Source organism: Poecilia latipinna, unplaced genomic scaffold (assembly GCF_001443285.1).
Source record: "Poecilia latipinna isolate Pla-1442-1.1 unplaced genomic scaffold, P_latipinna-1.0 Scaffold405, whole genome shotgun sequence".
Taxonomy (NCBI): domain Eukaryota; kingdom Metazoa; phylum Chordata; class Actinopteri; order Cyprinodontiformes; family Poeciliidae; genus Poecilia; species Poecilia latipinna.
Window position 1 is genome coordinate 503,613 of NW_015113021.1, and position 11,450 is coordinate 515,062.

Here is an 11,450-nt window from a genome sequence, read left to right on the forward strand (position 1 = left end):
GTACAGTCAATGTGGCCCGTTGAGGGGGGCCAATATGCTGAAGTGGCCCTCGGTGAAATTGAGTTTGACACCCCTGCCCTATAGCGTCTTTGAATCAGTGAATTTGCTCAATAATACTTCTACCCAGAAAAAAAGACCAGGTCACATAGTTAAACTTCCCAAAAATAATGGAGGATGAGTGTATGTAAACTTCTGACTGGAACTCCACCACCTAAAAGCTCGGCTGGTTTCCTATTTGTGTGGATCAGTCCTTAAATCTTTCATTTAGGAAAGCTGTTGCACAAAGAGTTGACCAGAATAATGTTGGACATATCCACTTACATAATTTCACAGCCATCAGGCTGAAAACCAGCACTTCCTGTGGCCATGGTTGGACTTGACGCAAACCGCCTAATTCATCTATATCTGGCTGCTGTTGTGGCAGCCTGGTGTTTTGTCATGATTGGACTGCTTCCTGTCCCTTTATCACCAGCTGGGACAGAAACTAATCTTGCTCTACGCACAATCACAATAAAACTGTAAGAATCACTTTCACACATGATTTCCACACACACACACACGCACACTGTCTCCTCAACACACAAACCACTGGCATACCAGAGAGCCTATATTTAAAATCAGACCCGGAGATGTTTTTTATTTTTATTTCCAGCATTTAGATATTTTATCAACAGTGGTCAGTGTGGATGCTTGGAGACTCTAAATCAAGGAGGAGCTTGGAAAACAAAAGGTGCCACAGAATATGATCAAGAGAGCAGGAAGGCCGCCCTCTTATAATAAGATAATGATTGCACGATGAAAAACAGGGAGTGTGATTATGAGACGCATGCGCCAGGCCTGAATAGTTACAAATTTGCCACGGCTGCAAAATACCACCTTCCAAACGTGTAGCCGTTCCAAATGCGGCCCTATCATCCCACGTCTCATTTTCAAAGCCTCTCTTTTCTCCCTCTCTCCTCCCACCACAAATCCCAGAACCTCGAGCGACGCACAGAGAAAGAGGGAGAGAAGGAGAAGAGGCGAGGGGAGCGTTTAAATCTGGCGTTCCGTGAGTGGTCGGGTCGGTGTCTGGAAACCTTTCACATCCTGTTTACGGCGGGCAGATTTCAGCCTGGGGACCGCAGAGAGCTGGCAGGGCCCCCGCCTGGACGCGGCTCCTGCCTCTCTTTCCTATCTGCTCCCTGCCCTCCTTCGCTTTTTCATCTCTGCAGAGTCTGCAAGGCCTCACCTCGCCGCCGCCGGATTCAAATTAACACCTTTAAGCTTAGAACAAACACATCTGGGTGTGGCTACCTGAGGCTCGGTGCTGATGGAAAAACAAAGGCTTTTCTGAGTTTTAATATACAGAAACACACGTTTAATAAACCTATGTAGTCATATTTACAGGGTCCAACGTCAAACGGAAAGTTCCAGAGAGTGAAGCATGACTGTGAGGAACAAAAAAAAAAATCCTGACGTCTGAGTCAGTCTGCCAGGAAGGATCCATCTCAGTTTGCAGAGTTCTCCTCTGCTTTTATCAGCGACACTTGCAGGATTTGACCACCATATTGGAGAGCTGCTCAACTCGAGGCGTGCGGCCGATGAAGTACATGATGGTGAGGGGCTCCAGGTCCTGAGGGACGCAGCAGGGGGAGGCGGAGGCCTCCGGGTTCAGCTTGTTGTACAGCGGCAGGATCTGACCAGAAGAGAGACAGGAGAAGATTTTTTATTAAGTACCACGAAAATCTTTTTTTTCTTCTGAGAACGATGAGATCCTGCCTCAGCAAGGGTTTTGGCTGAGGGTTTTGGTTGTTATACAAGAGTTGTGAGGTTGTTTTTCTTACATTGCCAGGCAACTACAGCATGGTTTGACTTTGTGGGAAATAAGAGTTATATAAGAAAACTTGATGCCATTCTCACATTTTTATGGCAAAAGCAAAACAGCAGCCAGAAGACAGTCAACAATACAGTCGTGGCGGAAAGTTTCTGGACTTAGTCTAATAAATTCACATGCAACTCTCTGCAGTCTAAAAATAAGAACCGCGTTAAACCAATGGATCACTATTCAGACTCTTTATTTCATTAAAGCCTTTCTGGCAGCTCCAGATATTTCAGGGAATTATCCTACAAGTGGCACATTTTTCTTCTGAAACGCTTCACCATTCTTCTTGGCAAAAATGTGAAAGTTTAATCGGCCTGAATGAGGAATGTGGATGTGAAGCCAGTTGGGAGTCTCTCTGGAGATCGTCTGCTGGCTCACAGACTCACTCCCCGTTTTCCTGAAGCGACTACTGTGTTCTGCTGGTGGGTTCGGGTCAGCGGCTCTCACACATTTTACAAGTGTTCAGCCACTTAATACCAGGTTTATTATGTAGCACCAGAACATCTGTCATGAAATGTCTTTATCTGGGGGATGTCATGGTGATGCTGGCTTCTCAAATGGATATTCTCTATGTTTACTGATATCCTGATAATCAGTTTGTGAGCAGAATTATAAATATAAAAAATATAAAATATTAGAAACTTAAAATGTAACTAGGATTGAAAAATCAGACTGAATGGACGGACGGATGGACGGACGGACGGACGGACGTATTGATGGATGGACGGACGGACGGATGGACGGAACTAATGTTCAGAATTTCTGACATTTTTCAGGGAACAGGAAATAAAATAAACAAACTAGATATTTTATGACTTTTTTGTATCGTTCATTAATGTCCAGATCTGAAAGATACTTCAAGGACACTCTGTATTTTCCAGATCTGACGGTTCTGCAGCAGCAGCCTTCATGCCCGTGGAGCTGACCGTGTTTAGTCAGCCTGTACGCTGTGTGAGGTGGCAGCCATTCATGACTCTGGGTTGAACCAGCCTCAGCTAACTGAGCTGCTAGCCACCACAAACAACGGTCTTTAAGCTCATTTAGGGGAAAAACATTTCCCACACTTCAAACCATCCATGTATTAAAGTCAGGCAGAGAGCTGATCTGAGCTTGGATCAGGCAGGGGTCCGTTTCACCAGAGACTGCTCAGATTTTTCTTGACAATCGCAGATGTTTCTGTTTATATAATTTGGCTGAGAGTCCACGCTGACATGTCTGTCAGTGTTTCCAGTGAAAATTATTTAGCACGAGAGGCCATGAATCTTCACATTGGAGGGAAATATAATTTGGAAAAAAAGAACTCATTTGTCTTCACTTGGCCTTACTGGAAAAGGTTGTCGACAATCTTCATTCCATAATAATTGGCACAAAACCCCCCAAAACGAAATAAGAATGCAGCGATTTGAAGGTCTGAGGCTATTGGTCAATAGAAAACAGCAGAAAAACCACAAGTTGGATGTAGAAACTGCAGGAAAGTTAGGAAAAAAGCATTTTTTCCTCCTTGTTGCGTCAGATCTTTTCATAACACTATTGGAGTTCGGACTGAAACCAAATGTAGTTTTGAGAGTTAAATGTTTTCCCATCGTTTCTTGATATATGATTTCAGCTGCTGAACAGATCAATTTGCGAGCCAAATGTGTTCGGTGGTCGACATGTCAGAACCGCAGACAGATTACAGAACCAGCTGGAGGCCTTTACTACAGGGACACCCGGTTTTAATACGTGCAGAAAGGGGTTTAGGTTTTTGAGAGAATCTTGCTGAAATAAGCAAAATAAAACACCTAAGAAACGTCAGTCTGACGTTGTGATGGCGTTCTGGGATGGTTTTACATGCTGGTATGTTTTTATCTTGTCATTGCCAAAAGTGAGCAGGGGATGCTGTGCAAAACATTCAAACCACCAATTTCTTCTTACTTTGCTTCAAAGGAGACAGCTCTTCTTAAAATCTTCAGTGAATTAAGATTCATCAAAAGAAATAAAAAAGTAGGTGTTTGGAGAGTAATTAAGAGCAGAAACGTCTATTGGTAGATGTTTGGCTGAAAAATGTGTCACATTGTAAGAGTTTCACATCAGTTAATATCAATAACTACATCATTTTTTTTGTTTGTTTTTTAAATATTTGAAATACTGCCAAACTGGTGGTGTGAATTTTTCTTTTTTATCCACAGTTTTCACCCTGTACCATCATTTTTTTTTTTTTAAGCAGATATAAGGCACGATGACGGAACCTGCAGTTGCTCAACATGTTGTTGCTAGGTAACCAAAGAGTTACCTAGCAACGTTTGGTGAGTTAGACTCCACCAAACTTTTCTTAGCTGGCCGTGAGTAGTTGCGCAGCTAAAGTCTTTCCTCTGCCTACATCTCCCAGAATGCTGTGCGTTTCTGGATCAGAGTACAGTAAATAGTCTATATATTGATTATTGAACCCATTTCTCAGCCTGCAGGTTTGCTTCTAGTTCCTAGAGTTTCTAAAAGTAGATGCAGATTCTGTAGGTATCAGGTTCCTCTTCTGTGGAACCAGCTCCCAGTTTTACACCCTGTCTACTTTTAAAATTAGGCTTAACAAGTAAATACAAACATATAGATTTTACAGGATCTGTGATCACAAAATAGTCACAAAATCCTGGATCGGTGCATCTCCAGTGCTCTTAAGAATCTATTCTTCACAAACCAGCCAGAGTGTTCATCTCCAGTCACACATTACTTTAGCGTTTGAGCCCGGAAACCCACCATGTTGTAGTGGTTGTTGGCGCTCCAGAGGTACGGACAGTTACCAGCGCAGAAATTGGCTTTGTAACCTTTTGGCTCGTGGATCCACTTCCAGTTGAGGTCCCGCCTGAAGTCGATGTAGAGCGAGCGCAGGCAGCAGCCCTGCTCCGACCCTCTGGGAAACACAAAGGCAGATGCACAAAGTGACTTTTCAGCTTTCCATCCCGCTCTGCAGGGCAGCAACCCAGATCTGGGTCATGGGAAAATTACAACAGGTTACCGCCATCACAAAGTAATGAGCATGCAGGGCTGCCAGAGTTTTCTCCTGCAGCACGGGGCAGTCTAAATAAAACACTGCACACCCGTCGGCCTGCTCTCTAAACACAGAGTCAGGGCTGTTAGGGTTGCCACACAATACTCAGCAAAGTGGGTCAGGAGGGGGAAAAAAAAAAGAAATATGGCATCCACCGCAGCTATTCTTCAAAATGACCAAACTGAAGACAGTGGAGGAGTGTCAGAGCTGTCAGTCAGAGAGAGAAACCCGCACACGAGCGGCTGGAAGGCGGCCTACCGGGAGCAGGTTGTGGTCTCTGTGGCTGCCGCCCGCCGCTTACGGTTCTTCTTGGCCGGGTTGTCCACTCGGTCGCTGGGCAGCAGGGTGAGGATGAGGTGTGGCGTCTTGGTGCTGAAATCCGGCTGGCCTTTAACCTGACCGGGCTTCCTCATCTGACGGAGCCGCTCGTCATCGACACCTACAGAAAGCGACGAGACGGTCAGATGAAAAACCACCAGCTCTTCTAGAATTCACTCCAATTCAGATAAAAAGTACTTTATTAATCCCGAACCTTGTTGTAACTCAAATTATTCCGGATTCCTCAAAATAGTTATTTCCAGTTGTTACTTTGATTTTATGTGATAAATCAAAATAACAAATTGCAAAAGTTTTTACACATAAAATCTGAAAAGTGTGGCATGCGCATGTATCTACCCCCTCTGAGTCGCTTCTCGCTCCACATGCGGCTTTACGTGTTTTGATTGAGATAGCTAAAGCACAACATCACACTTTTCAAGCTGAACCACAAATTGTCATTTGAAGTTTAGGTGTATACTTGAACTAGGCCATTCTGGATGTACAGTTTGGGTTATTCCCCCTGCTGGAAAGCGGGACCTTCGCTTCAGTCTCAGGTTTTTACTGCCTCTGACAGGTTTCTTCTGTAATTGTTCAACCAAAAGCATTCCCACAGCATGGTGCTGCCTCCACCGTGTTTTACAGTAGGGATTTTGTTATCAGGTCAGGAAATATGCAGTGTTCGTTTTTAAAAAGGTTTGGTTGTGCTCATTGTTTGCTCACTAATGTTCTCTGACAAACTTAATTGGCTTCTACTGAATATAAACTCTTGCCACACAAAAACTAAATCATTTTAAAATATTAAATATTGTTTTCCTCTTTACACTTTAAACATTAAAACAAAAATATAGAAATTGAGAGAATTAAAATGCTTGCAACTAAGCGTGCACAATGTGTCACTGGGTTCACTTTTAGTGACCGTACCACTAAAACGCGTACAAATGATAACATCTAAATGCAAAGTGTTTGTTTCTCTATAATTATGAACGCAGACAAATACTGCATCTGTGCTTTTCTTTCCCCAATGTGCTTCGTACTTCTGAGGAAGGCAAAAGAAAAATCTTATTTTCCAGGTTTTGACATTTTTTAAGGAGTAAACGAAGCATAAAGGAATGCGATACAGATGTTCTGCATAAGAATTTTTTTTTAAAAAATCCAGCACTGACGACCTGACAGTTCGTCTGACTTTATGATTTTACTGTCTCTTTTTGAACCACCAGAGCACAAACACAAGCCCTTGCTTGTCTTCCGAGTATCACAAATTGCATGTTTTTTTTCAGAGTGTGAGAAAAAAAAAATCAGACTTGGCAGAGCCGAGTGCAAATCCTCTGAGCGCCATAATTTGAGGGCCTACATGAGGCAACACAGACAGTCTGGAATTAAACAGTATCTCAGTGTGCGGAGGAACAGTTTCGCATTTATTCCTGCACGATAGTGAGCAAGTGATTCATGGATCCCTTTTAAAGCTTCTTACATAATATTCTCCTCTTTGAGTTCACAGCTCATGATCTGGAGGATGGATGGTATAGTAATAAATCTGCAAGGCTGCATTTATCATTTTCAAAGTGATGCAGCAGAGGTTTAAGTTTGCTCCTTTTGTGTTCTGCGGTTCTCCATGCCGTTTATTTTCACATGCAAATAATGTGCAGTCATGTATAAACAGTCAACATCTAAACAAACAATGTGAGGCCCACAAAAAAGGCAGGAGTCCTGCTCACCAGGCTGGACCTCAAACGCATAATTAATCTGAAGCCAAGACATGAGAACGAACCAGCGAACAGCGCCTCCAGCTCCTCGCTCTTGTTAGGGACGATGTTGTTGGTGGATGGGACGAAGGTGCAGCAGGGACAGTGGACGCCCAGCTTCAGGCCAAGATTGTTTTCTGAAGAAGAGCGCGGCAGGAAAAAACATGAAGATGAACCACACAAACAGATGTTTGCATCATAAGCGGCAGGAAGCTAACCTGGATCTGACACCCAGTCTTTGATTGTTTCTGTGACGTCCAAGGAGAGCCAGGCTCCTTTAGCTCTCAGCTGGACGGTCCGAGAGTCGATGTAGCGCTGAGTGGACGTGCTGTCTTCCTCTGGCTTCAGTATCTGGAAGAACAAACCCACAGGAAGAAAAGGACAGAGTTCATGCACTCTGGCAGACGGAACTGGCAGACCAGTCGGAAACACAGGAATCACATTTTGTATGGTCAGTGAATAACACGGCCTTGCTAACTGGCTAGCTTTTGCACGTGCAACAGAAAGTGTGTTTGTGTAAAACTAACATCTGCTGTTCACACAGGCTGACACTTAAACAGGGAACTTTATGAAGAGTCCAGATGACTTTGGGTTTAAGGTGGACTTCAGCAGACAGCAGGATGACTGAACAGATTTTAACCCTTTCATAAAACATGCTGGGTTAAAAAAAGCTCTGCCAAACATTAGATTATATTTAAAATGTTAGACATATATCTAGACGTGATGCTGCTCAGCCTAAGACATGATAACTCACTGAGTCAGAGAAAACTCTGCTCTCCTTATTGCATTTAAAGAGCAAAAGTTTGTTGTTTTTTTGCACATTATGTTTTTGTTCTTATATTTGTCCAAATTTGGACAATGCAGCTACTTTTTCTACTTAAAAATGTTTGGTAAATTTTTGAACTATACATAAAAGCTTTAGATTCAACTGCACATTGTACCATGTTTATGAATTCCTACCTAAAGTTAAATGAAAACTGCAACAAAAAAAAAGTTAAAACACACAGAGTCAGGAATCTGCAGCAACCAAAACAGTCTTCCTATTACTACTGTTGAAAAACTTCAAATCCACATAAATTAAAAAATCTCCAATACTAGAGTTTTATGATAAATTTCTCCATTTCTACACTTTCTTCATCACTCCACACCAAAAAAATTAATTGATTTGTTTTTAGGGTCATTGTATAGTTTTATGATTGTTGGAAGCAAAACAACAAATTTTAAATACCAATTTATTTAAGAAACATTTGGAGCTCAGTGGTTGAGAAAATGCCAACACCATGTTTGTCTTCCTTTGTAACAGGGAACTGGTCGTCTGATGCTACACCACACAACGTTAGCAGTAAATTAAATCACAGGCAGGTCCTTCACGAATAAGTACAGGAAATGGTCTGCTTTCAAAATAAAGGCCACATTAAAAGAAAGTTTTTTTCTGAATGGTAAGTCAACAACAAAACTCTTGTATTTCCTAGCGGATATGGTGCAGCACACACAGCAGTTAAACCAGCAAACCAATCGTGGTGCAGCTCAGTTTGGGTTGCTAGGTAGAAGGAGGGGGGAGATTTTAACAATTTAACAATTTCTTCATCTCTATAACTTGTGGAAATAGATTTTAACCATGAAACATGTGAAGCATGGACAAAGTGTACCTGGTAGAGCTCCACTCGTTGCTCCGAGGCCCGAGCCTGTGGGTTGGGAGCTCTGAAGATCCTGAACTCAGCCTTGACCAGGGTGCTGTTGATCAGATCCACATCCCTCACGTCAAAGTGGACCACTCGGTAGTAGAGGTTCGGTGCCGCCGGCTGCAAGGCATCTGGACGGGAAAGAAATCCAGAACTGTGACTAACGGTCAAGTCTTCAGACTGTGGGACTGATGCATTGTCTCGGACATAATTACTGCTGATGAGAGTCTTCAGGCTAAATTACAGGCTTAAAGTGTTGGGTTTTATGTATAACGTATGGATGATTGATGGGTAGAGTGCATGAAAAATCACCCGGTTATGTAATCACATAATACCCAGCTCAATTACCCTTCAATCTGCCACAGGTCTGTTAAACCAAAACCCGCTGCCACCACAAAAGCTAAATGGTTCCTCTGCAGCAGCGCAGCACACTGGATACCCCATCTTAGACAACCACACTTTAAATGCGCCAAAAACTTTTATGAAATGAAGCAATCCCACTCTCAGGGAAGCTTTTTTCTTGTTAGAGTGGTTGATTGTCTATCAACCTCTACATCTAAAAATACAGTAATCCAGGAGCGATCCAATTAAGAACCTTTTCCTATCCAATTATTAATCAATTAATCCAACAATTAAACAGAGCATCCCTACACCTCACTGATGTAAAGTCCATCAGAAAATGTTAGTATTTGTAGTATTTTTAGTTGCATTCTTTGCTACAAATGATCAAGTGTGCACTAAAGGAATGCTATGTTATTGCATTTTAGGCAGTAAAATGTTTATTTCCTTATTTTAAAAAATAAATATAATTATCTGTTTATTTGCATTTTTAATGTACTTCTAAGATTGTATAAAATTAGCTTTTGTGGCTTAATAAAAATCTGTAGAATGTGGCAATTTTTTTTATCCGATTTATCAATTAATTGTAAGACTAATTACGATTAGTCTTACGATTAAGACTAATTGAAAACCAGAGACGAATTTCAGTCAGATAGGGATTGCAGACATTTATCACTATGGAAACCAGGGACCCTGCATGTGATGAGGAGGTTTAAACTTGGCAGAATAAAGTTTACACGTTGATTTTTAAAGTACAGCTCACATGTACCCTTCAAACACAGAGTATTTCTTATTTTGAAAGTGATAAAACACATAAAGAAGAACCAACATTCTTCTAAAGGATTAATTTTTACTTTCACATCAAAACTAACGTAAAATACTAACACATTTAAGAAACTTGGGGTTTGTAATTAAGCTAAAGATTATTTGATTACTAAATTAGTTGATTATTTAATTTGGACTCTCAAAAATAAAATATTCATAATTCATGTTTGGATCCTACTGCAACCAAACAATTAGCCATGAAATAAGAATTATTTAGCCTTTCAAAATAAACCTTTTTTTCATCGTTTGATCATTTTGGGGGCGCTAAAACTCTGATCTATGTTTCTCTGTAATGAACCATTTCAAGGCGTGGACTAAAAAAGTAATGACAAACTTTGTGCACCCAACAGTGATGCAACATCAACATTTCTCCAGGGATTTTTGGAGAAATTAAAGTAAAGAATAGGGAGATTACTGATGGTTTAACAGTTTTAAACAGTAAGCCACTTTAGGTTTAACCCTTCAATAGTCATTACGTTTCCTTCCCTCACTGAAATTCACTCCATATACTGACACCTAGTGGGAATCCAGTGTAAATGATCTCAGCCCATAAATCTGGCAGCTAGAAATAACCACAGAGAATCACCTGGGAATCGATTAGATTGTCTCGTTACAGGGAAATAAAGTGTAAATCACACCAGTGAACAGTAAATAAAGAATATACGGTGTTTACATTCTGACGGGTCGATTTAATGTTGGGAAAAATGTAATTTATCAGCTGGTAAAATGTTAATTTAAAAAAAAAGAGAGAGAAATTACATAAAAATACGACGTGATTTACGTTTCGCGTCTTTTCTTATTTCATAAAGCTAAATACAAAGGATGACATAAAGCGTCTGAGGTTGGGAAGTGGAGCTAATGTTCAAGTCAAATGAACATTAGCTCCACTGATAAAAAGTGGAGCTGATAAAAAGTGGTTATAAGACATTTAATTTCTATAATTGTATTTAAACTCATAATCTTCAGTTATGAATTAAATTGCCCCTGTGGTTTTCTCTCAGAAAGAGATGCATATTAGTTATTAGTTATTCATTTGTCTTTTTTTTTTTCTCCAAATCTAAACACACGTGTTCACCTCAGAGGGCAAATCAAATAAAAATATATTGTCTTTAATTATTAAAACAGTGACGACCGTGCATTAAAACACTCTGGCACTAAACCATATGTACGGCTGACCCCGTTGATCTCCGGACACTTACTGGAGTCGGTGCGGGGGGGCTGCATGTCGATCCTCTGCACCTCTTTGGCATAATAATCCTCCTCGCTGCTCTCGCGCTCGCAGGCGGACTCGGCCAGCCGCGTGCGCTCCTTCAGCAGCTCCCGCGTGCTGTTGTAAAGCAGCATGACCTCGGGTGGCACGGAGCCCGACGGCGGATCGTCGTCGTCCTCCGGCGGGCTGCGGATGCGCAGCTTGCTGAGGATCTGGCCGCGCACCGCCTCGATGCGCCGCGACTTCTGCGCGTCCAGGTCGATGGACTGACACGTGTTGATCCCCTCGGAGAGCCGCAGAAGGAGCAGGAGGGCGAGGAAGGGGAGCCACATGGTCGAGGGGATGAGGGAAGAAATGATCTCCCTGAACGGCGAGGCTGCGTCTCCGAACCAAACGCGCAGGAAATGTGATCCAAAAGCGCAAACAGTCTCAACTTTTTCCACCTCTGATC

General features: G+C 41.9%; 1 protein-coding gene across 1 annotated transcript; it reads right to left on the reverse strand.

Moving 5' to 3' along the window:
• Positions 1 to 628: 628 nt before the first annotated feature.
• Positions 629 to 11,444, reverse strand: tgfb5 (transforming growth factor, beta 5). Its single transcript, XM_015037455.1, has 7 exons — positions 10,989 to 11,444; positions 8,593 to 8,756; positions 7,162 to 7,294; positions 6,970 to 7,080; positions 5,142 to 5,322; positions 4,592 to 4,745; positions 629 to 1,675 (listed from the first exon to the last, which is right to left on the reverse strand). Exons 1-7 carry the CDS (start codon positions 11,329 to 11,331, stop codon positions 1,517 to 1,519), a joined length of 1,245 nt encoding a protein of 414 aa, XP_014892941.1. The 5' UTR covers positions 11,332 to 11,444; the 3' UTR covers positions 629 to 1,516.
• Between the last annotated feature and the right edge of the window lie 6 nt (positions 11,445 to 11,450).